The sequence below is a fragment of the Mirounga leonina genome, unplaced genomic scaffold (genome assembly GCF_011800145.1).
Source record: "Mirounga leonina isolate KUSES-001 unplaced genomic scaffold, KU_Mleo_1.0 Mir_165, whole genome shotgun sequence".
NCBI classification, from domain to species: Eukaryota; Metazoa; Chordata; class Mammalia; order Carnivora; family Phocidae; genus Mirounga; species Mirounga leonina.
The window spans coordinates 24,281,978-24,308,691 of NW_023270415.1; the positions used below are offsets into that span (position 1 = coordinate 24,281,978).

The 26,714-nt window shown below is 38.4% G+C and overlaps 1 protein-coding gene and 1 non-coding gene across 6 annotated transcripts; both read right to left on the reverse strand.

Annotated features, from left to right (window-relative positions):
* Nucleotides 1-203: 203 nt before the first annotated feature.
* On the reverse strand, nucleotides 204-26,559 carry ELOC (elongin C). 5 transcript variants are annotated; one of them, XM_035011360.1, is made up of 5 exons: nucleotides 25,665-25,880; nucleotides 24,940-24,987; nucleotides 13,941-13,994; nucleotides 9,205-9,348; nucleotides 204-2,077 (listed from the first exon to the last, which is right to left on the reverse strand). In XM_035011360.1, exons 3-5 carry the CDS (start codon nucleotides 13,942-13,944, stop codon nucleotides 1,887-1,889), a joined length of 339 nt encoding a protein of 112 aa, XP_034867251.1. In that variant the 5' UTR covers nucleotides 13,945-13,994; nucleotides 24,940-24,987; nucleotides 25,665-25,880; the 3' UTR covers nucleotides 204-1,886. The 5 variants fall into 5 exon arrangements, with proteins under 5 accessions (XP_034867251.1, XP_034867252.1, XP_034867250.1 ...); XM_035011361.1 differs by lacking the exons at nucleotides 24,940-24,987; nucleotides 25,665-25,880 and adding an exon at nucleotides 26,365-26,559; XM_035011359.1 differs by lacking the exons at nucleotides 24,940-24,987; nucleotides 25,665-25,880 and adding an exon at nucleotides 26,189-26,301.
* Nucleotides 2,219-2,321, reverse strand: LOC118015527. The gene has a single exon (XR_004680671.1). It is a non-coding gene; the product is annotated as a U6 spliceosomal RNA (small nuclear RNA).
* Nucleotides 26,560-26,714: the final 155 nt, after the last annotated feature.

The following is a 26,714-nucleotide window of genomic DNA, read 5'->3' on the forward strand; positions in this document are numbered from 1 at the left end:
AAAGTTGGGCAGATCTGCCCATAATCTGGAAAGTAAACTAATTACCAAGTGTCAGAAAACTGTTTTCAATGCTATATAAAATTATCTGATTTAACCAAATAAAAATTCTTGCTACTAAATCATATGGCAAGATGTTCTGAAGCAAGTAGTTTCATGAATTCTCAGGAGAAAGAGAAAAAGTTAAAAAGATCAAACACCAAGTGTTCATCAAACCTTTCAGTCAAGAGCCTTTATTAACATGCAAGTATCATTTGCCGCAAGATACACAGTTTTTCCTAATCTTTGTTCTATTTCAGTATTTTAAACTTAAGGTTACTTCTGGATCTAACACATAGAGTAACCTACTAAAACTGGTCAAAGTTGAACTTTATTCTAGTTCTCACTTTGACCTTTAAGATCATCATTTAGGTTTTTGATATTATTTGTCAGCAAGTAGCAGAATATAATTCTTGTACTTGATAATCTTCTATACTAAAATATGTACCAGTATGTCTTGAGAAGTTACTAAAATATATGCAATTAACATATTTAATTGCTTTCAGTAAGCTGGAAAGTACAATGTTAGGTCTTCTATGAGGAAAAATTATTTTTATAGATCTTGGTTGTTTATGTTCTTGGCAGGTTCCAGAAAAACTGGCCCATATTAAACCAGTCTTAAAGAACTAAGCTGAAGGCTTAACTATGTATCTCCTATAATGACAGCTTTATTTTATTACTAAGATAGAGATAATAATAAACCCTACTCCAGTGCTCCTTTTCCCATGCCTAAGCAGAGGTGCTCTGTCATAGTTTTTCAAATTTTTTGTCTGTTTAGTATAAAAGCTGAATGACCTCTTTATTAAGTCTGATTTCAGTAAAAGACCCACAGATTATGGGTATCATACTTATTGGGACATATTTTAATTAATAGAAGATAATTCATAAACTACATCAAAGTGCCTTGTAAGATTTGCACTGTATCACTCCACGTTTTTAAATTTTTTAACATTTCAGTTGGTTGGAGGAAGACTGGAATAGTTCAGAAAAGTCTAGCTTTTAAGAGCTGAATAAAGTCCATAATGAATCCTTTAAGACATATTTAAATAATCAGAAGTGCAGTCACAACAAGGGACTATTTAAGAAGAATGAATATTGTGAAGGAAGCTTTATAGTCAATGAAATACAGTACTTTGGATTGGCCAAAATGCAGAATGCACATGAAATCAGTCATGTAGTTTACTTGTTGACCATGTGGCTATAGTTCAAAAAGTGATTGCTCCAAAAGCTATTCCTAGTAATCTTCCAAAATTGCTTTTAAATAAAGTTCTTAAATTGTAGCAATAAACAAAAAGACAAGATACACTTAAACAATACTGCAGTTTATCAAAAGACACATAAGAAATGTCACCTCTTATGTCTTTGACAGTTATAAAAATCAATGTTTTGGCTAAGTTATAAACATGTTTATAATGCAATTATTTGCATAACTCTAGTAATGCTAACAACGGCTATAAGATCAGAATAGGTTTAAAAAAAACACTGAAAACACAAAAATACGTAGCCCCATTATTTACCTGTAGAATGTGTTCATTTATGCTTAAATTTCAGTATTTACTATATCACCACTGCTCTAATTTTAAAAATCCCATCCAAAGGATAAGGCAAAACCACCTACGAATTGGCATATTTGTTTATTTCTCAATTTGTGAAAATGTCCTTAATTTGTTGATGTAGCAAACAAATTTCAACTCTGATTGCTATGCAAAAGAACAGAAGATAATCTGCTTTGCAGTGAACTTTAAAGTTCAACTGCACACAGGCAACATGCTATATATGAAAAAATTACTAACTCAACTACAGGTATTAAATACTGAAAAAAGTTAACAGTTTATTATAATTTATTTTATTTAACAATCTAGGAAGTTCGCAGCCATCAGCAGTTCCAGTGCAATTTCAGGTGCAATTGGGAATTCAGGAATCTCTGTGGAGCTGTTAGTGTAGCGAACCTTGTAGGTAAAATACATGCATACTTTTGATAGCACATGTGAAGGAATCTCTCTAAAATTGACTTCATTAGTTTCGTTCTCTGCAAACTGACCTGTAAAAGAAAAGGAGTAGGTTTGTTATAGGCTGAATGAATTCCTATGTTGGGAAGTCCTAACTCTCAGTACTTCCAAAAGTGACCATATTTGGAGATAGGATCCCCCCCCCCTTTTTTTTCTGTTAAGGAAACATTTTAAAAACCATGGAATGCTTCTCAAATTTGTGTATCATCCTTGCACAGGGGCCATGCTAATCTTCTCTGTATCATTCCAGTTTTAGTATAGGTGCTGCTTAATGACCCATGGGATGGGGTCTTTGAAGAGGTAATTAAGACAAAACAGGATTATTAGAGTGGACCCTAATCTAATATGACTGGTATCCTTATAAGAACAGGAGGTTAAGGGCGCCTGGGTGGCTCAGTTGTTAAGTGTCTGCCTTCGGCTCGGGTCATAATCCCAGGGTCCTGGGATCAAGCCCTGCATCGGGCTCCCTGCTCCACGGGAAGCCTGCTTCTCCCTCTCCCACTCCCCCTGCTTGTGTTCCCTCTCTCGCTGTATCTCTCTCTGTCAAATAAATCAATAAAAAAAAAATCTTAAAAAAAAAAAAGAACAGGAGGTTAAGTTATAGCCACACAGAGGGAACACAAGGTGAAGAACACAGGGAGAAGACAGCCATCAAGGCAAGGAGAGAGGCCTCAGAAGAAACCCTAACAATACCTTGATCTCAAATTCCTACCCTTCAGAATTATGAGAAAGTCAATTTTTATTGTTTAAATCATTCAGTCCATGGTACTTTGTTACAGCAGCCCTAGCAAACTAATACAATGTGAAAAGAATGAACCCAACTAGCATCAAACGAAATAATGTAACTCCGATCTCGAGTATAAATATAAAAAAATCTTTATTAAGATCGCAACTGAGATTAATCAAGACTGTATTTTAAAATTCTAATTTTCTTCCAGGACTCTGGACACTTTAACTTTTCCTAAGAATCATGGTGGCATGATTAAGTAAGGGTGAATAGGATACAAAAAAAGACAAATCTTTTAGAAGATTCAGTTTATGGATCAATTCTTTGTGGATCATCAGGAGCCCTGTGCTATAATGAGTTGACATGTAAAAATAAGTAATAAATGTAATGCTATTTAAAAACATTTTCTCAAGAAAGCAAACCCATTGTTTCCCCCTTTAGTTTTCAAAATTGTGACTATGTTAAGGAGAGCTCCTCATAAGCTATTTCCCTTTGTTTTAGTAACACTTTTTTTTTTTTTAAGATTTTATTTATTTGACAGAGACAGACACAGCGAGAGAGGGAACACAAGCAGAGGGAGTGGGAGAGGGAGAAGCAGGCTTCCCGTGGAGCAGGGAGCCCGATGTGGGGCTCGATCCCAGGACCCTGGGATCATGACCTGAGCCGAAGGCAGACGCTTAACGACTGAGCCACCCAGGCGCCCCTGTTTTAGTAACACTTTATAAACTTTTTAATGATCTCTCAAAATTTCTTTAGCTATAGAGAGTTTACAGCATTTAGCATTTACTAGAGGGATAAAATAGTTTCTTAGCAGTCTAGCACTAGCACTGTGTACTGAATATAAAAGGTAGAAAAATGTGCTTTCTGAGAATGTAGTTTTTTAGAAGTTTTCTAATAACTGTCTATTGGTTGGGGGTGGGGTGAGAAGAAAGGAGAGCAGGATTGAATGAAGAATTCATAGCAATGAGGTAAATTTTGGATTGTCAATGACTAAAACTCTCTTTCTTGAACATATGCATGAAATATTACCAAGACACTTAGTAAGCTTTTTTTTAAAAAAAGGATTTTATTTATTTATTTATAAGAGAGTGAGAGAGATCTCAGAGGGAGAGGGAGAAGCAGACTTGCTGCTGAGCAGAGAACCTGATGTGGGGCTCGATACCAGAATCTTGAGATCATGACCTGAACCGAAGGCAGATGCTTAACCAGTAAGCCACCCAGGTGCCCAGTAAGCTTTTGATATTAGACAAACATTGGGGTTTTTTGAGGTGAAATTCATATAACATAAAATTAACCATTTCAGAGTATACGATTCAGTGTACATTTAATGTGTTGTGCAACCACCAATGCTATCTAGTTCCAAAACATTCTCATCATCCCAAAATAAAATCCCATACCCTTTAAACAGTTTTCCCACCCCCCAGCCTCTGCCAAACACCAATCTTTCTGTCTCTGTGGATTTATCTATTCTGGATATTTTATACAAATGGAATCCTACCACATGAGACCTTTTGTGTCTGGCTCCTTTCACTTAGCATCATATTTTGAAGGTTGCATGTATCAGTACTTCATTCCTTTTCATGCAAACATTAGTTTTGGGTTGCAGATAAACTAAAGGAGATCAACCTTACAAAAACCAAACATCTTTAATTTTATTATTAATTAAAATTTGTTGACACCCATGACCTTGTTTTTCTAAAGTACATCCTAGCTCTACCCAGTAGAAAAGTCCAAAAGTAATTCAACCCATGAGCAATGAGTACTGCTAACAACCAGACTGGGGTTCCTAAGTACCATTTTCCACTACAAGAAAACAGCCCTTTGGAAAAATGTGTTTTCAAAATTAGAGAATAATGTATCAAATAAGCCTGAGCAATCTTATTATAGAGGGGCGCCTGGGTGGCTCAGTTGTTAAGCGTCTGCCTTCGGCTCAGGTCGTGACCCCAGGGTCCTGGGTTCGAGCCCCGTATCAGGCTCCCTGCTCGGCGGGAAGCCTGCTTCTCCCTCTCCCACTCCCCTGCTTGTGTTCCCTCTCTCGCTGTGTCCTTCTCTGTCAAATAAATAAATAAATAAAATCTTTAAAAAAAAAAAAGAGAAAAGAAATCTTATTATAGAAAGTAGTATAGCTATCCAAGACTACCAGAGCCATGTCAAAAGGACACAGGAGTCAACCCGATGTGGCTCCTTCTGGCATAAAAATTGAGCAAATGGGGGCAATTTGAGCACCAGTGAGGAGGACTGCACCAGATTTAAAAAAAAAATTAAAATAATAAAAAGTCACAAGTTGAAAATGATACCCAAAAAAACCGAAACAAAAAACAAAATACTCTTTGCTACTGGAGGATGCTGAAGAATCATTTCATTACACTGAAAAATTATATGTAAAGGGAAAAAAAAAATCAAGCATTTATCTTTTCTTTGCTATAAAGAGTATATTTCAGGATAACCAAATAGTTCCTTATAGGAGAATTCTAACTAATAAATGCAGAAGATATTATAAGAGTTAGAAAATCACTGTTTTGTAATTCCAAATGAAGTAAATCTCAGCAATAATTACAATGAATGCTACAAGCATTATATGAAAATCTGACTGCAGAACTGTTCATAGATGAATGAATCAGCTTGCTAATCCTGGAACCCACTAATCAGTCTCAACATTGCTAAAAGATTGAGACAATAGGAATACAGTAGTACCACCTATAAAGTATTCTTATCTAGAAAAATGAACTGGATTCTAATCAAACCTCTAGAGTTCTAATTATAAGCTTACAAGATGAAACATTAAGTCTAATCTAGATGTGGACATTTTACAAATAACGGTGTTTCTCCGAAAAATTCATGACCTGAAAAAAAGGGAGCATGCAGGGGAACTATCATAGATTTTGCAAGTCAAATGACACTAGCAGGGACTTATTTCCTTGAAATACTCGTAAAAAAAACTGCTAATAGATGAAATAAGATTGGCAAAACGTTGATAAAACTGGAGCTGGTTGACGGGTACATGGAAGTGTATCATACTATTCTCTTTTTATGTGTGTTTTAAAATCTCCATAGTAAAAAATATAGAAAAGGAATTACAAGTGACCTCAAATAGAAACAATCAACAAAACTAAAAGGCAACCTATGGAATAGGAGAAGATATTTGTAAATGACATACCCGATAAAGGGCGAGTATCCAAAATATATAAAGAACTTATAAAACTCAACACCCGAAAAACTGAATAATCTAATTAAAAAATGGGCAGAAGACATGAATAGACATTTTTCCAAAGAAGACATACAGATGGCCAAAAGACACATGAAAAGATACTCAACATCCCTCATCATAAGGGAAATGCAAATCAAAACTACAATGAGGTATCATCTCACATCTGTCAGAATGGCTAAAGTCGGGGGTGCCTGGGTGGCTCAGTTAAGCATCTGCCTTCAGCTCAGGTCATGATCCCAGGTCCTGGGATCAAGCCCCATATCGGGCTCTCTGCTCAGCGGGGATCGTGCTTCTCCCTCTCCCTCTGCCTGCCGCTCTGCCTACTTGTGCTCTCTCTCTTTCTAATAAATAAATGAAATCTTAAAAAAAAAAGAAAGAATGGCTAAAGTCAACAACACAAGAAACAACAGGTGTTCGCAAGGATGTGGAGAAAGGGGAATCCTCTTGCACTGTTGGTGGGAATGCAAACTGGTGCAGCCACTCTGGAAAACAGTATGGAGTTTCCTCAAAAAGTTAAAAATAGAACTACCTTATGATCCAGCAATTGCACTACTATGTTTTTACCTAAAGAATACAAAAATACTAATTCAAAGGGATACATGCACCCTGATATTTATAGCAGCATTATCTACCATAGCCAAATTATGGAAATAGCTCAAGTATCCATCAACTGATGAATGGATAAAGATGTGGTATGTGGTGTGTAGACACACACACACACACGCGCGCGCGCGCACACACACACGCGCGTGCACACACACACACAGAGGACTATTACTCAGCCATAAAAAAGAATTAAATCCTGCCATTTGCAACAACATGGATGAAGCCAGATACTATGCTAAGCAAAATAAGTCAGTCAGAGAAAGACAAATACCATACAGTTTCAATCATGTGCGGAATTTAAGAAAGAAAACAAATGAGCAAAGGGGGAAAAAAGTAGAGAGGCAAAGCAAGAAACAGATTCTTACCTACACAGAACAAACTGATGGTTACTGGAAGGGAGGTAGGTGTGGGGATGGATTAAATAGGTGATGGGAACTAAGGACCGCACTTGTAACGAACACTGGGTGTTGCATGGAAGTGCTGAACCACTATATTGTACACCTGAAACTAATATGCTGTATATTAACTAACTGGAATTTAAATCAAAACTAAAAAAACCCCAAAACAAACAAGGGACCTCAAATAGCCAAAACAATCCTTGAAAAAGTAAAACAAAGTTAGAGGCTTCATAATTCCCCATTTCATAGCTTACTACAAAGCAATAGTAATTAAAATATTGTGGTATTATAAGAATAGATCAATGGAATGGGGCACCTGGTTGGCTCAGTGGGTAGAGCATACAACTCCTGATGTCAGGGTTTTGAGTTCAAGCCTCACATTGGGTGTAGAGATTACTTAAAAGAAAAAAAATTTAAAAAAAAAAGGACTCTCAATGGAAGAGAGTTGAGAACCCATAAATAAACCCACATAGCTATGGTTAACTTATTTTCAACAAGGTGTCAAGACCATTAAATGGGGGAAAGAACAGTCTCTTTAACAAATGGTACTAGAAAGCCCACATTAGAAAGAATGAGGCTGAATCATTACCTCACACCATATACAAAAATTCACTTAAAATCAAAGACCTAAATGTAAAAGCTAAAAGCTAAAACCATAAAACTGGGGATGCGTGGGTGGCTGAGTCAGTTAAGCGTCTGCCTTCAGCTCAGGTCATAGTCCCAAGGTCCTGGGATCGAGCCCCGCATTGGGTTCCCTGCTCAGCAGGGAGCCTGCTTCTCCCTCTCCCTCTTCTGTTCCCCCTGCTTGTGCTCGCTCTGTCAAATAGGTAAAGTCTTTTTTTTTTTTTTTAAAGATTTTATTTATTTATTCATGAGACAGAGAGAGAGAGAGAGGCAGAGGGAGAAGCAGGCTCCCAAGGAGCAGGGAGCCCGATGTGGGACTCGATCCCAGGACCCTGAGATCATGACCTGAGCCGAAGGCAGACGCTCAACCATCTGAGCCACCCAGGCGCCCCTAAATAGGTAAAGTCTTTAAAAATTAATAAATAAAATCATAGAACTGTTATAAGAAAATATTTGCAAATGGTATGTCTGATAAGGGGTTAGCGTCCAGAATTTATAAAGAACTCTTACAACTCAGTAACAAAAAGACACACAACTGAATTGAAAAATATGCAACAGATTTGAATAGACATTTCTCCAAAGATGATATATAAATGTATAGCAAACACCAGAAGTGATGTTTAGCATCAGTCCTTAGAGAAATGCTAATCCAAAATACAATGGAAAGTGCCTGAGTAGTTCAGTCAGTTAGGCGTCTGACTCTTGGTTTCCACTCAGATCCTGATCTCAGGGTCTTGAGACTGAGTCCTGCATTGGGCTCCGTGCTCAGCGGGGAGTCTGCTTGAGATTCTCTTCCTCTCCCTCTGTACCTTTCCCTGCTTGTTACTCTCTCTCTTAAATAAATAAATCTTGAAACAAAATACAATGAGAAACCACTTCACACCCATTAGGATGGCTAGAATCAAAAAAAACGGGAACAGAAATGTATGAAAATGTGGAGAAACTAGAATACTCATACAGTGGTGGTAGGATTGTAAGATTGTGCAGTTTGGTGTTTCCTCCAAAAGTTAAAATTGGTATTATTGTATGCTCTCGAAAATTCCAATCCTCAAAAAAAAATTTCCTTGAGGTAAAAAAACAAAAATTATCTCAAAGGAACAAAAAAGAGAAAGAAAGAGTTAAGAATAGATGTCTGGGAGGGGTGCCTGGGTGGCTCAGGTATTAAGCGTCTGCCTTCGGCTCGGGTCATGATCCCAGGGTCCTGCTTCTCCCTCTCCCATTTCCCCTGCTTGTGTTCCCTCTCTTGCTGTGTCTCTGTCAAATAAATAAAATCTTAAAAAAAAAAAAAAAATAGATGTTTGGGAAGTGGTAACTTCTAAAAATCAACTTTATATATAATTAGGAGCACAAATCACCATCAGAGTCCTTTTGTGGTGAAGAAATTAACCATGGTAACTAATGTAGGGAAAAGACTCTTCCTATTAGGGTAAATAACTGAAAACAGGAACTGGCAAAAATCAATTTTTCCAATGCAACATAACCATGCAATAATGTTAGAACAGTTACTGTCTCATTTAATGTTATGAGTCACTTAATTCAAGTAAAAACACATTAAAAGTGAAGATTTATTAACAGAAAATAAAGACATGTACCTACCTGGGCCACTCAACATGGCTTTTATTGTTCCAGATGTTAGTGCATGTTCTCTTTTTACAATAAATTCATGACCATCCGAAGATATCAATTTGACATACATGGCATCAGGGCCTTCACAGCCACCATAGGTTTTCTCTTCTCCATCTAAAGTACAGTAAGTAGTAAAATGATTTTTGAATCACAAAATTAAAAATAAGCCAATTTACCAAGGTTAATATTTGAGTAACTCAGAACAGAAATATTTCTGTATGGTAACATCTACAAGATTTTTTTTTTTTTAAAGATTTTATTTATTTATTTGAGAGAGAGAGAATGAGAGACAGAGAGCATGAGAGGGAGGAGGGCCAGAGGGAGAAGCAGACTCCCTGCCGAGCAGGGAGCCCGATGCGGGACTCGATCCCGGGACTCCAGGATCATGACCCGAGCTGAAGGCAGCCGCCCAACCAACTGAGCCACCCAGGCACCCACATCTACAAGATTTTAAGGTTTTTTAACTCCTTGTTTTATTATTCTCTGAACATTTTCCAATGTCAGAATAAACTACGTTCAAGGCTGTTACTTTAGATGTAAATTTACCAGTATTTTTCATGGAAGTATTAACAATTTTTTTTGTGAACACAGCAACACATTCAACTTTGAAAGCTCAAACAAAATGATCAAATAGTAAAACTTTAAATTAAATCATTGGAAATACTCAATGTTAACATAAGATGCACTGTGTGCATTTACGAAAGAATGTATGTCATATGATTTCACCTTCTCTGACAAGCTCCTACTTCTAAAAGTTAGGGCTCCTTTTTACTTAGTATCTTTACTCTTGATCCATAAAAATAATGATCAAAACATTTTATTTCTGAGTTTAAATTATTACATGACTGAAGTGATGAATACAGACAAACAGCAGCCTCTGAAATCCAAAGCAGAGGTAAGGAGACAGGGCAGCTGTGCCCCTACGGCCAGCCCCCTCACTGCCACCGCGCCGGCTTCAGCGACAGTAGCTAGCTCCATGTAACCTTCTTGGGAGTATACATTTTTTGTATAGCCCTTTAAGAGCTTTCTAACACCTATAACTTTCACAGTGTTGTACTGACAAAACTTTAATTTTTATGGTTACCAATATCTGAAAGAAAGTGTCTTAAGGCTTATTCTAAAAACTTAGGAAGCCCTACAAAAAGAAGTACAGAGGATAAAGCTGAAGTATTCAAGCTACAAATATCCATTGGTTTATTCATTTAATAATTTAAAAATCCCTCAAATAAGATTAATAAATATAAAAATCACTTATGTACTATTGCTGCCCAAAATGTCTAATCTGAATCTAATCAGGAGTAAACACTCAGATAAATCTAAATTTTAAAGTGTCATGAAAGACTTCACTCCTCATGCCCCCAAAAGAAGGGAACTATTTAAAGGAGACTAAAGAGACAGATTAATGCAGTAAGTGATCCTTGATTGGATCCTGGATATAAAACACAGGGATACCTTGGAGATACTGTGGGTTCAGTTCTAGACCACCACAATAAAGCAAATAATGCAAAAGTGAGTCAAATCCACTTTCTGGTTTCCCAGTGAATATAAAAGTTTTGTTTACAGCATATTATAGTTTATTTAGTGTGCAGTATCATTATGTCTAAAAGAAAAATGTTTATACCTTAATTAAAAATACTTTATTGCTAAAAAATGCTAACCACTGTCTGAGTTTTCAGTGAGTAGTAATCTTTTTGCTGGTGGAGGGTCTTGCCTTGATGCTGATGGGTCACTGACTGATCAGGGCTGTGGTTGCTGAAGGCTGAGGTGGCTGTGGCATTTTCTTAAAATAAGACAACAGTGAAGTTTGCTGCATTGACTGACTCTTCCTTTTAGGAATGATTTCTCTGTAGCACGTGATTCTGTTTGACAGCATCTGATCCGCAGCAGAACTTCCTTCAAAACTGGAGTCAATCTTCTCAATCCCTGCCACCGCTTTATCAACTAAATTTACATAATATTCTAATTCCTTTGTTGTCATTTCAACAATTATCACAGCATCTTTATCAGGAGTGGATTCCATCTCAAGAAACCACTTTCGTTGTTCATCCATAAGATTCAACTCATCTATTCAAGTTTTATCATGAAATTGTAGCAATTCGGTCACATCTTGAGGCTCCACTCCCAATTCTAATTGTTGCTATTTCTACCACATCTACATTTACTTCCTCCACTGAAGTCCTGAACCTCTTAAAGTCATCCATGAGGGCTGGAATCAACTTCTTCCACACTGCTATTAATGTTGATATTTTGACCTCCTCCCATGAACCACATGTATTCTTAATGGCGTCTAGAATGGTGAATTACAGGTTTTCAGTTTACTTTAACCAGATGCATCCGAAGAATCACTATCTGTGGCAGCTGTACCTTACGGGATGTACTTCTAAAGTAACAAGAGTAGGCTTAAAATATTCAGTAAACCATGTTGTAAATAGATGTGCTGTCATCCAGGCTTTGTTCCATTTATAAAGCACAAGCAGAGTAGTTTTAGCATAATTCTGAAAGGCTCTAGGATTTTTGCAATGTTCAGTGAGCACTGGCTTCTACTGAAAATAACCAGCTGCGTTAGTTCCTGACAAGAGTTAGCCTGTCCTTTGAAGCTTTGAAGCCAGGTGCCGATTTCTCCTCTCTAGCTATCAAAGATGGCATCTTTTTCCAATATGAGGTGTTCCATCTCCACTGAAGATCTGTTTAGTATAGCCACCCTCATTAATTACCTTAGCTGGGTCTGGGTAACTTGCTGTAGATTCTACATCAGCACTTGCTGCTTTACCTTTAACCTCATAAGCCAGCTTCTGCTAGCTTCAGACTTTTCTTTTACAGCTTCCTCACCTCTCTCAGCCTTCACAGAATTGAAGAGTCAGGGCATCGCTCTGGATTAGGCTTTGGTTTAAGGGACTGGTATGGCTGGTTTGATCTTCTATCCAGACCACTCAGACTTTCTCCATCAGCAGTAAGTCTGTTTCACTTTTTTATTATTCGTGTTCACCGGAGTAGCGCTTTTAATTTCCTTGAAGAACTTTTCTTTTGCATTCACATCTTGGCTAACTGTTTGGCACGAGAGGCATAGCTTTCGGCCTGTCTCAGCTTTTGACATGCTTTCCTCACTAAGCTTAATCATCTCTTGCTGTTGATTGAAAGTGAGAGAGGTACAATTCTTCCTTTCACTTGAATACTTGGAGGTCATTGTAGGGTTATTAATTAGCCTAATTTCAATTTTTGTGTCTCAGGGAATAGGGAGGTCTGAGGAGAGAGAGAGAGATGAGGGAAGAGCTGGTCGGTGCGGCAGTCAGAACACACACAACATGTATCGATTAAGTTCCCTGTCTTATGTGGGCATGGTTCATGGCATCTCACAACAATTACAATAGTAACATCAAAGATCACTGACACCATAACAAATATAATAATAATAATGGAAAAGTGAAATATTGTGAGAATTACCAAAATGTGAGAGACATGAAATGAGCAACTGCAGTTGGAAAAATGGCACCAATAGACTTGGTCCACACAGGGTGGCCACAAACCTTCAATTTGTTAAAAAAAAAAAAAAAAAAAACCAACAAAAAAAACCCACGCAATATCTGTGAAGTGCAATATGAAGCACAATAAAACAAGGTATGTCTATAACATACCTGCAATAAAGAACACTACTGAAACAACTGGGAAATTCTGAATATGGACCAAGTTAGGAGATGCCTACTCCAGTATTTAGATGTGAGGTGATACTATACAACTAAATAAATGTACAGAAAAATACCCATGTGTGTGTATATGGGTATATACACAATACCCATACACCAATAAACACAAGGAAAGCAAATGTGGCAAAACATTAACAATCACTGAAGGCTACATAGTGTATCATTCTTGCAATTTTTCATAATAAAAAGCTGGGGGACTTATAAGGATGTAAGTAACTTGTAAATTATAGACTACTCAAGCATATAAATATTTAGCAGGTTTTGCCAATCTCTTAGAAAATAAAAACAATTGTCAATTAAATTTATAATTCTTGCATTTTTTTTTGCGAATTAAAGCACTTTATATGTTTTTTGGGAAAGTTTCTAATTTCTTCAGTTGCTATTACTTACTAGCAATCACAAATTATACTTGGCACAAAAACATTACTTATCTACCTTTCAAAAATACATACAGGCATACCTTGTTTTATTGTGCTTTGCAGTTTTTACAAATTGAAGGTATGTGGCAACCCTGCACTGAGCAAGTCTGTTGGTGCCATTTTTCAACAGCATTTGCTCACTTTGTGTATCTGTGTCACATTTTTGTAATTCTCATAATATTTCAAACTTTTTCATTATTACTGTTTTTGTTATGGTGAGCTGTGATCAGTGATGACTCACCAAAAGCTCAGATTATTAGCATTTTTTTTTAAGCAATAAATGATTTTTAAGTTAAGGTATTATATATACTTAATAGACTACAGTACAGTATAAACACAACTTTTATAAGCATGAGGAAACCAAAAAATTCATTTGACTTGCTCTATTGCTGTGGTCTGGAACCAAACCCACAATATCTCTGAGGTGTGCCGTAGTAATAAACAGATGCTGTGGATTTAGACAACTAATTTTAGTCTACTCTGATCATTTTTTTTTATGTGCATTCACCAATGTCAAAGGCCTATCTTTGAGAAGAAAAACCAGCTTCTACTAGTTGAAATATAAAATTACTTTTATATAACTTACCCATTATGTTCTTATGAAATTCTACTTTACTTCCACAGGAACTTTAGTAGTTTCCTGAAAATATAACAATGCTATTTTAAGATTAATGCTGGAATAATATGTTTTCACCCATTACTATTTAATGTCCTTTGTATTACAAATTTAAGGACTCTCTGCTATGCAAGAGTTTCCCAGCCACCATAATATGGAACAGTATCAAGTTTCTGAACATCTGAGAAAAGATGATCACCTTCAGAATAGTAGTCTAAATACAGATTGGGTTTCTTCCCCTCTTTAAGGTAACTATTCTGAGAATAGTTTAAAAATACAGATGTTGTTCCTTACGAGTTGAATTAAACTTGAAGGAGATTGTTGGCCTTAATCATTTCTTTGTATACCTGTATCTACTAGATACTAGTGGATACTAAAGCACGTATTTGCTGAATGAATGACAATATGATAAATCCAAGGACATGAAGTAGCCTTCATAAAAGGGCTTGCCCTCGTCTTATGTAAGTGTGCCATTTATAATGCATTTTACTGTGCCATCCTTGCTGCAAAAGGCTACCAAAGTTCTGAAATTTAACAGTGACATCGTAGAAAATCTTCAATATTGTGAGAAATCTTAATTTTTTTTTTTAAGATTTTATTATTTGAGACAGAGAGAGAGCACAAGCAGGGAGGAGGATCAGAGGGAGAGGAAGTAGGAGACTCTCCACCAAGCAGAGAGCCTGATGTGGGGCTTGATACCAGGACCCTGAGATCATGACCTGAGCCGAAGGCAGATGCTTAACCTAATGAACCACCCAGATACCCCGAGAAATCTTAAATTTTACAAAATAAGATGAATGCTAAAGGAAAAGGGCTCATGTTGAGTAATTTTAATTTTCATATCATTTCTTCAAGGAGGATTTATACCAATATATTTATGTTATTAACAGGAAAACATCCGGGGCGCCTGGGTGGCTCAGTTGTTAAAGCGGCTGCCTTCAGCTCAGGTCATGATCCCAGGGTCCTGGGGTCAAGCCCCACATCGGGCTCCCTGCTCAGCAGGAAGCCTGCCTCCCCTCTCACACTCCCCTTGCTTGTGTTCCCTCTCTCGCTGTCTCTCTGTCAAATGAATAAATAAAATCTTAAAAAACAACAACAACAACAACAAAAAACCCCAGGAAAACATCCTGTTCTCTAAGAAATTCCTAGCCAGTATTTTATTCTAGCCTTAAGGGAAGGGCGAAGAAAATGAAACATAACATTTTAGAGCAGGGAAGAAACTTAATCCCTCGTCTTAAAAAAAGGTAGCATCACTGATATATAGAGGGGTTGAATTTGTTCCAGGTAATGCCAGAGTGAGAGCAGGAATCAAATCTATCTATTTGCCTAGAATACAAAGCATGGAGGGAAATATTTAAAGTACCATATCTAATATGAGGTAAGGGCAACAGGGGCAATGTCACATCATTACCAACAATTTGAGGGGCTAATAGGTGGTAAACATTGCACTACATGACTTACATACATTATTTTAAAACAACACTTTCACAAGGGAATTACTATTCCCATTTTAGAGGTGAAGAAATGCTAAGAGGTTGCTACTTGCTTAAAGCTTCTACAGCTTAAGTGGCAGCATGAGGATTTAAAGCTAGGTAGGTTTGCTTTAGAGCAAACACCCCTTTCCATTATTCCATACTACCATGGTAAACAATTCTGGCTCCCATGAAAACTTTTCTACTACTGCTAAGAGCTGCTGATATAAATCCTTAGATACTTATCTAAAATTTAAACAGTACTGTGTCACTTTATGATAATAATAGTAGATAAAAATTCATTGGTCATTACTATTTTATTCTGTTCACTGCTTTGTAATCATTCTTCTAAAAAAAACGAAAAAGGAAAAAAATGCTAGAAAAGCTAGAAAAAGAACTTCGATTGCCAACCTTCTATCTGGAAAATCTTCAGAGCAAAACATCTAGGATGTTTATTTATTTTTTAATTTTTTAAAAGATTTTATTTATTTATTTGACAGAGAGAGACACAGTGAGAGAGGGAACACAAACAGGGGGAGAGGGAGAGGGAGAAGCAGGCTTCCCACTGAGCAGAGAGCCTGATGTGGGGCTCGATCCCAGGACCCTGGGACCATGACCTGAGCTGAAGGCAGACGCTTAATGACTGAGACACCCAGGCGCCCCTAAGATGTTTATTTAACTAGCAGTAGCTAAGCAACCATGCAAAGTCACTTCTTAGAAGCCCTTTGGGTAGCAACAGCTTCTCTGTAGACTTCCTAATAAAGTAAATCAATCTCACCATTTATACAACAAAGGTGGGGGGGGGACTCCGCATCACTAACAAGAAAACAGTAAATTAACATTAACAGTTAAAAGTAATCCTAATTCTTATGTAGAAGTTCAAAGTATTTAAAATATGATTAAATTTGGATGTAACCCACAACTTACCTATAGAAGTCTAAGTTTGGGGTTAGAAAAATCTGAGTGTAAACATTTGAATATCTATTCCATAACTGAGCTGAGGTCTGAAATTATGAATTAGGTAGGTAAAAGCAGTGGTTGAGCAGTAGGTTGAAAATAGTTCTAGGCAAAAGATAAGGCATGGGGGGCGCCTGGGTGGCTCAGTTGGTTAAGCGACTGCCTTCGGCTCAGGTCATGATCCTGGAGTCCCAGGATCGAGTCCCGCATCGGGCTCCCTGCTCAGCAGGGAGTCTGCTTCTCCCTCTGACCCTTCTGTCTCTCATTCTCTCTGTCTCAAATAAATAAATAAAATCTTAAAAAAAAAAAAAAAAAAAAAGATAAGGCATGAACAAAAAGTCCTCGGATGTTATTATGCTTTTATGGTGTTATATATCAATGTTACTCTTTTATAGTTTTTTATTTTTTAGTAACAAATAGAAATTCTAGGTGAGCCTAGCACCTACACTGAAATCAGTTTTGAATCTAGTATCACTGAACACTAAAAAGATCTTTGAACAGCCCATTCTTTGGATTTGAAATGCTACCATTATCGTTTACTATATTATTATAGGAATTTCTAGACTATATTCTGTCTCACTAATCTGTTTATACCTGACCAATATATCCACTATTTTCATTATAATAGTGTGATAAACATGTTTGCTAAATAGTCAGGCAAGTCCCATTTTATCACTACACATTTCCTGTTAGGTGGACTTTTAGGTACTTTATAGTTTTTATTATGAATACCGTCTGTTTTCCTATTATACTTTCTGAAAGATTATTGCTGGTGTTTTAAAGAAAAGCTTTTAAATCCATTAAAAGTTGACTTTGATTCCCATCATCTCTGCAGAACTCTCTTAATAGTACTAATAGTTTTCAATTGATTTGCTTGGGTTATTAAGTAGATGATGGCAAGAGCTACAAATCTATTCTTTTATCTTTCTTTTTACGTTGGCTATTTACTTCAAAAAAGTAATAAGGTTAGATGTCTAGCTGACATCACTCACAAAAGTATGCTACGATTAAAGAACCAAATATAAAACATCCACTGAGCTCTGGAAAAAATAGAAAAAAAAAAAAAAAAAAAAAAGGCAAATAACTCATAGACCTGTACAAAAATGCTTGATCCCAACAGTAATCACAGAACATGCAAACTAAAAACATTAAAATGTGCTAAGAATCAAGTGTTGCAGTAGAGGGGAAAAGGGTAATACTAAATAAATAGCACGACAGTTTTTGGAAGGTAGCAGCAGAATCATCAGAAGGCTAGCAATTCTTGATATCTACTTTAGAGACACACTAGCCTTGTGTGCAAAGGCAAGTAGAAGGATATGGATTATAAGAGTATACAAATGAAAAACTGAAAATACCCTAAAAAAAGTTCATCGATTAGGGAATGAGCTAAATAGAAATAGTGTATCTACAATTATTAATATTTATTATGGACAGTGAAAAGGAAAAAGTTAAATCTTTGTGTGTAACAACTTGGGAATACCATCCAAGATTAGAATGATAGGTATAGTTTGGTGCCATTTATGTAAAATAGGTGGTTTCTTGCCTATTAATCATGTTTCCGGCAGAATAAATAAAATGCACCAAAATACAGGTTCAAAAGTGTAAATAACTAGAAAACTATTTTTTTAAGAAAACTGTGATTTAGATTTTTATTTATTTATTTTTTAAAGTTTTTTTTTTTTAATTGATTTATTTGAGAAAGAGAGAGACAGCGAGAGAGGGAACTCAAGCAGGGGGAGTGGGAGAGGGAGAAGCAGGCTTCCCGCTGAACAGGGAGCCCGATGAGGGGCTCGATCCCAGGACCCTGGGATCATGACCTGAGCTGAAGGCAGCCGCTTAACCGACAGAGCCACCCAGGCGCCCCATTTATTTATTTTTAAAGATTGTATTTGAGAGAGAGAGCAAGTGAGCAAGCACAAGTGAGGGGGAGGGGCAGAGAAAGAGGGAGAAGCAGACTCCCTGCTGAGCAGGGAGCCCCACAGCTGGGCTCAATCCCAGGACCCCAAGTTCATGACCTGAGCCAAAGGCAGATGCTTAACTGCCTGAGCTGCCCAGGTATCCCTAAATTTGATTTTTTAAAAAAGATTTTATTTGTCAGAGAGAGAGAGAGAGAGAGAGCGCGCGCGCACAGGCAGGGGAGTGGCAGGGAGAGGGAGAAGCAGGCTCCCACTGAGCAGGGAGCCCGATGTGGGAATCAGTCCAGGACCTGGGAATCAGTCCCAGGACCTGAGCCGAAGGCAGACACTTAAGGACCTAGCCACCAGGCACCCCCCTAAGTTTGATTTTTAAAAAGAAACAAATAGGGGCGCCTGGCTGGCTCAGCTGGAAAAGCACGTGACTCTTGATCTTTGGGTTTTGAGTTTGAGCCCCACGTTTGGTGTAGAGATTACTTATATAAATAAATATTAAAAGGGGCGGCACCTAGGTGGCTCAGTCAGTTGGGTATGATCTTGGTATCGAGCCCTGCATTGGGCTCTATGCTTGGGATTCTCTCCCCCATGCCCCCTACCCCCACTCGCACTTGTGAGCGACCCCTCTCTCTAAATAAATAAAATCTTTTTTTTTTTAAAAAGACCATTATGAATTCCTTTTTTCTCTTTAAAGATTGATTTATTTGACAAAGAGAGAGGGAGACACAGCATAAGCAGGCCTACCGGCAGGGAGACGGAGAGGGAGAAGCAGGCTCCCTGCTTTGCAGAGGGCCCAATGACGTTGGGCTTTATCCCAGGACCCTGGGATCATGGCCTAAGAAGAAGGCAGATGCTTAACCGAGCCACCCAGGCACTCCATAAATAAAATCTTAAAAAAACAAAACGGGGAGCCTGAGTGGCTCAGTCGGTTGGGTGTCTGCCTTCGGCTCGGGTCATGGTCCCGGGGTCCTGGGATTGAGTCCCACGCTGGACTCCCTGCTTGGCGGGGAGCCTGCTTCTCCTTCTCCCTCTGCCCCTGCTTGTGTTGCCGCTCTCACTATCTCTCTCTGTCAAGTAAATAAAATCTTAAAACAAAACGAAACGAAACAAAACAAGTAGAACCAAGCAGCTCATAAGGGAACGATGGTCAGCCTGATGATTAGTGCTTAACTATATGTAAAAAATATGATTAATTTGGAAAACAAAGTAATACAAATTGACAGAAGTGAGGTAATTCCAATTTATAATAAGACCTCAAACTATCCTGCCCAGAATTGTGCTTATAGTGTCACTGGATTTATGGCTCCCAAGAGGTGTTAAAATTCTCATTCTGGCCTATTCAACATAACAATGATCCTATATTTAATTATGGTGTAGGCAGTCTTAATACTTTTAGCAAATGGTACCCCTCCCCCATTTTTCCTCCACTGTGGAATTTACAGTTTTCTTCACTATTAGATGCAAATGCTTACAAGTCTTTTTAGATATATTTTGTCTTGCTTACTAGCTTTAAGTTTCCACAAGGCAAGGAGGTTCTCTCTCTGTGACCCAGGTATTCAATACAATGGTAACTACTGGTAATGTTAACAATGTGAAGCTTCATACAATAGTGTTATCTGCCACAGACACAGATAGTACTATTCTGAGCTTTCTAAGAGAATAAAGTTATTCAGTGATACCATGCTTTTGACCAAGACATGTTTTCCCATGATGTTGGCATCGAATAAACTTAGAGCTTTCAGACAACCACAATGAAAACTGTTCTTTCTAGGAAAGAACATTTAAGTTTATGGAAATATTCTGGGCTATACTGAAGGGAGGGAGTGACTAAAGAAGGAGATAGTATTCCATCTTTCACATTAACGTTTAGTCAATATGAATTCTAATCCTTAAAACAATTTTTATTTTAAAGACTTCGAGGACATAGCCACATTTTATGAAATTATGATAATTAAAACATCAGTCTCACAACTTTGCACCAACTACCATAAACTGCTAATTATAAATGCAAGTGTATGAAGCATGTATTCCTATACATGATTTCTGGAATTTTATGTTTCCTAGAACTAACTCAGTTATCTGAAAATGTTTGTTTGATAATGTCCTCAAATCTCCTAGGGTTGAAACTTGTTCCCAAACATCCCTGAGTTGAAGAACAAGTTTTGTTCTCAGTGGCAGTATACAGTAGGTCAAAGAGGACAGTTCTTTGCTTTTACTAAGGGAGTCTATTAGGTCACTTAAAGTAAAAGCATTGACCTCAATTTCTCATCTATTTCTGATGGTTAACAATTAGCCATGGCCTAATTGTCCTAAATGACCAAGTTTTTACTACTAGAATAATGACTCAACTAATAATACTCAGTAATCAACTATATTAGTATGTTTCATCAGCAGGGCTTGGTTTCTAGAAACAAGCCCTCTGCCTGTCATCAATTGTGAGGCTTTAGGAATCTTTTTTTTAAAAAAGATTTTATTTATTTATTTGAGAGAGAGAGAGAGAGAGAATGAGAGAGAGAGAGCACATGAGAGGGGGGAGGGTCAGAGGGAGAAGCAGACTCCCTGCTGAGCAGGGAGCCCGATGCGGGACTCGATCCTGGGACTCCAGGATCATGACCTGAGCCGAAGGCAGTCACTTAACCAACTGAGCCACCCAGGCACCCGGGGCTTTAGGAATCTTGATTAGAAGAGATCTCTCTGGTATTTTAAGAACTCTATTTTAGACTGGCCATAAATGATCAATCAGAAATATTACAGAGGGTGGTGCAGACCACAACAATCATTACAGTGATGTTAAGTGGTCTCCAGATCACGGTGAATGATGTTCTCGGTTATTTACGTTTTGGTAAGTTATAGCTGGTTTCATACCAATTTACAAGTGGCAAAACAATAAACAAGACTTTCCTAAATCCTTACACTGGATTCCTAAGTATTTATCCAAGAAATAATTTGCCCACAAAAAACCTTTTACAAAAATGTTCACGGGGCGTCTGGGTGGCTCAGTTGGTTAAGCGACTGCCTTCAGCTCAGGTCATGATCCTGGAGTTACAGGATCAAGTCCCGTGGCAGGCTTCCCTGCTCAACGGGGAGTCTGCTTCTCCCTTTGACCCTCCCCTCTCTCATGCTCTCTCTCTCAAATAAATAAAATCTTAAAAAAAAAAAGATTAAAAAAAAATGTTCACAGAAGTTCACTCAAAATAAATGCGAAGTTACCCTGATGACACACAAGCTGTGATATATGTGTACAGAGGAATACCATTTACAACAAAAAGGAATGATCTACTAATACACAAGACATAGGTGAATACCAAAAATATTATACTGAATGGGAAAACAAAAAAGTACATACTGTATTATTCAATTTATATGAAATTCTAGAACAGGCAAAATGAACTTATGGTGATAGATCAGCGGCTGCTTCTGGAGGAATGATTACGAAGAAGCATGAGGCAACTTTCTGGAAAATTAAATGGTACACTGAGCATTCCATGATATGTTAATTATATCTCAATTAAAAAATAAAGTTAGGGAAAGTTTTTTTAAAAAATTTACTATTTTTCTTAAATTTAAGTATCTTTCATTGTACAGACGTTACCAATCCAAAATGGTTTTCTGTCTCATTAACCTTTCAAAAGATACTTATGCTGATAATAAAACTAATCCAAATTCTCTAGGTTTGCAGATGCTAATAGATGGGGAGTAGGATTTTGGGAGTCCTAAAGAAGTAAATCTGGAACTATGAATCTGTTAAGTGAACAGCCACAAAAGGAAAGTAGCTTTTGATCTGGGTCTACGGATGGAGGTGTTTTTACCAAGCAGAACTGGAAGGAGAGGGAGATCCAGGCAAAAGAAACAGTATGAGCCAAATCAGGAGAGGGGTGGGGAAGGAGTGTACACAAGGTAACAGTGTCATTGCAAGCGACATCTGAATTTCTACTCTCCAAATTTCTATCTTGAGATCCTGATAGGTTAAAGACTCCTGTTTATCTCTCAAATACAATGGACTAAATTGTGTCTAAAAGTCCCTTCCAGGGCCACCATTTCATGATCGTACCCATCTGAAATTCTCCCTCCCTCTACAAATGCCTATAATTCCCAATTTCCCATCTTTATTAAACAGAGTTGATGCTCTCATACAACACAGGGCTCCAGAGTGCTACGTGCTTCCACGGAGTCTGTCTGCCTCACCCCTGTAAACTACCTAACCTCTCTTTTAGACAGTGATCTCCAAATGCCTTTGTTTTGGTTTAAAAAAGTTTGAACAAATACTCCCATTATATAGTATCTAATTATAGATTCTACATATTACAAAATAACTTAAAAGAATGCTTAGAATGATAGGCTACAAATAAACATAAAAAACAAATATAAAACAAGTTCTGACCTTCCTTCATTCCACTGTTAAGAGTTCATCAGGATTAGCACCATGCACATCTCACAGTCCTTATACCCTAACTCCTTGCTCTCTCCTCTGATTGATCTACCCACCCACATCCCAATCCTGGGCAAACCCAATTCTCTGGTGAGCTCAAGCCTCAACCAGAGAGATGAATGTGGCTGGAGAAAAGACATACCATTTTGACTGATCTCAACTTTAAATTTGTGACCACACACTTTAAATAGGCACTTGGCATTGTAGAAATCCTCCTAGTAAACTAGCTTTTCTACTCTGAAAAAAATCCTACCTTCTCCTAAGCCTCCAACACCTTCTCCTCCTCTTGCCCTGACAACTTTACTTATTTTATCAAGAAAATAGAAAGACATCACATCAATTGCCTTGTTTTCCATCTTCATCCTACCTGTATCTACATACCATATACTCTGTCCACCCTCCTGTTTCAAAAGTTGAATAAAAACCATCCTTCCTATCCAAGGCCAACCTTTCCACTTAAACTAAGCACACCTCTCCAAGGACTTTGTCCTGCTATTATTCCCATCAGCACATCAAAATGCTGTAACATCATCACTACCATTCACTTCTTCTTAACCCACTCTGATCAGACTTCTGGCCCACTAGTCCCTTCAAGGGGCTCACCATATTTCCATTACTTTACTTGCTTACATGGCGAATTTTTAATCCTCATCTAACTCTTAGCAGGGTCTTACAGTTGACTACTCCTGCCTTCCCAAAACAGTTTCTTCCCTTAGTATTACAGATGCCACACGCTCCTGGCTTTTCTGCTTCCATCACTGTTTGCTGCTCCTCTTTCGACCAGAGTGCTCCCGGTCATCTGTCCTCTTCTCCATTAATACTCTCCACTTGATGTCCTCCAGTCCACAGGTTTACATAATACCTATTAAAAATGACCCCCAGGGGCACCTGGGTGTCTCAGATGGTTAAGCATCTGCCTTGAGCTCAGGTCATGATCTCCATGTCTTGGGATTGAGTCCCATGTCGGGCTCCCTGCTCAGTGGGGAGTCTACTTCTCCCTCTCCCTCTGCCTCTCCCCCTGCTTGTGCTCTCTCTCTCTCTCAAATGAATAAATAAAATCTTAAAAAAATAAAATAATAATAAAAAAAATATATGACCCCTAGATAATCTTCCTAGCTTGACTCTGCCCCTGGCAATAGTTGTGGATATCCAACTTGCCTACTTGCACACATTCTGAGCTGTATAATAATTATCAAACTCCTGATTTCTCAGAAACCAGTGTACCCTCCTGTCTTCATTATTTCAGTAAGTGGTACTACTGTTCACCCAGATGCTCAAAACAGGCAAAACAGTTGATTCCTCAAATTTTTTTCTGTCCTAGGGGTGAAGGCAAGGCCTACCTGACTCCATCTTCAAATTATATTCCAAATCATACTATTCCTCACAAACTTCCACCCTACATCTCTAGTTCAAGCTACCATTTCTCAATTAGACTACTACAGCCTCCTTAGGAACTAGTTTCCTCACTTTCCTCCAACTGCTCTATTTGCCACCCAGCAACCAGTCATCAAAAACAGAAATCAGGTATCATTCCCCTGCACAAAATCCTTTAATGGCCTCTCATTACAAACAGAAAAAGTACTATAAAGTTGTATCTCATGTAGACTTTGCTAACTACTCTGATTTTATTTCCCATCATTCTTCCTTCACTGTGCCCCAGCTATACTGTACGTTGGCCATTTTAGTATCATAATAGGTTCAGTTCATTCCTCTCTTAAGGTCTTTACATTTGCATTACTGATACCTTAAAAGCTTTTCCCTATTATTTAGGTCTCCAGGCAAAACATCAACTCCTCAGAGACATAGGTCTTCCTTGCTCACTTCCCTATCAAAATTAAGACACCCCTACCCTAGTCACCTAATTGGACTCTTGACATAACTCTATAATCTTGACATAATTTCTTCACATTTATCACCACTTGAAACTATAATTGCTTATATACATATACGTATATACGTATATACTTATATATACTTATTGCATCTCCTCTCTTTCCCCAAGGTCCATGAGGGCAGGCCTGGTATAGTAGCTGGCATACAGCAGATGCTCAATAAATATTTCTTGAGTGAATGGTACTATTGTTTTCTTAGTCACGAAGGCTTGAAATTTCAGGCATCACTCGATGGGCTTTTCCTGATCTTATTTAATAATGGAACAGTAAACATTTATAACAAGTTAGCTAAAATGCATGTACACTTACCAGTATAAATGCAAAGAGTTTCCAGATTATTTTATAGTACTGAAAAATCTATATTAAAAAAAAAAAAAAACACACACCAAAAAAGCACTTTATAAGGTACACACAAATGTTACTTTAGAACTTGATATATAGGGCTGACCATAACTTCTGACTACTATTGCCTTACTACATTACAGAATTACTATAAAAGTAATGAAACTGGCATCTACAAGTTGAAATAAACATATATATATAAGGTATATATATATTTTTTGAAATGGTAGTTACTAGTTAAATCTCATACTTAGGGAAAAAATAACAGTCATTTAAAAATTAAACATAAACCCCAAATCACCACTGGCAATAAATAAATATCCAAGATGACAGGGACCATAGCTGTTTCCTTACCATAGTATCTCTAGAATGAACGAATCCATGTGTGTGAACTGTGATGTTTCAACATCATGAATTACAAATATAATGTAAGCGAGATCAGAGATTTATCATCTTAGTCTACTAAACGGAAAAGGAAACAACCATTTGGGGATCAAAAAGCAAGTTTAGCAGTTTGAAAAAAAGGATTTTAAAAACTCAAACGAAAGGATTTCGATTGTTTTCTACACAAACATGAAAAAGTAAAATGCTAAGTAGAAATGCCCGTACTAACGACATGAACTTTACAACTACATGTTACGAAAGAGATTTTAGTTCCATAAGATAAACTCAACGGCCACTGTACTAGATACCTTTCAGACAAAACTGGAAGGCAGATGCACGACAGTCCCAAACTATCAAGTCGGGCAGAGATCGTCCGACAAGTTGCCCAGAAGGTAAACTTCTCGGGGTCCTGCAGCTGGAAAAAGAGGAGGACTGTGACTGTGAGAGTCACTCCTCTGACTGGGGACCGACTCCAAGAAAAGGACGTATCTGAGTGCACACGGGGTAAGCAGAAAGGAAACGCGACAGGGCTGCCATGCTCCTAACTCCACCCTCCCCGCACTCAGCCCGGCGAAGGCCCAGACTCGCTAGCCGCCGCCCCTCCTTTCACCCTCTTCCGAGGCCACCAAGCGGCGCCTAGAAAGGTCCTGCCGCCCTCTTCTCCCCTCCCCCAAACCAGGAGCTCAGGAGGCCCGGCGAGGTTAAGAGCTTCCGTTCCTTCCCCGCCCAAATGGGAAGGGGTGGGAAGTGGGATTGCGTGCGCGCCCAGCACGAGCCTTCCTCGTCCTCCACGCGGATCCGCAGCTCCGTTCCCACCCAGCCCGAGACTCACTCGTCAGCCCTGCAGCCACAGCAGCCACCGCACCGGGTCCCCGCGCACCGCCACAGCCCCTACTCCAGGGCCGCCCCCCCACCCCCAGCTGCCTGCCGCGGTGGGTTCCGGGGCAGTTAGAGGAATCACTTCCGCCGGGTCACGGACGCTTTCTACAACGCGCGGGAGATTAGTACCTGGTGAGGCGGGGACGCAGTCAATCGTCCGCTTCCGTCTACAGGAAGTGCGCAGCGCCCCCCTCCCTTCTCCTACAGTACCACTGGCCAACCTCGGGGGGCCGCGGTCAGTTCCAAATCCCAACCAATCCAATTCTGGGTCTTCTGATTCCCAGCATGCAGCGCCGACCCTGATCCGATTTCCGCAGGGACGTCATTCTCAAAGAGGTGCTCGGGGTTCCGAGGCAGCACTGCATCCTGGGATTTGTAGTTTCTCTGGCGGCTACTGTTTCTCCACGGCAGCACTACACCCTGGGACTTGTAGTTTCTCACGTTGAATGTTAAGATTTTTGGTAATTTTGGAGATTGTC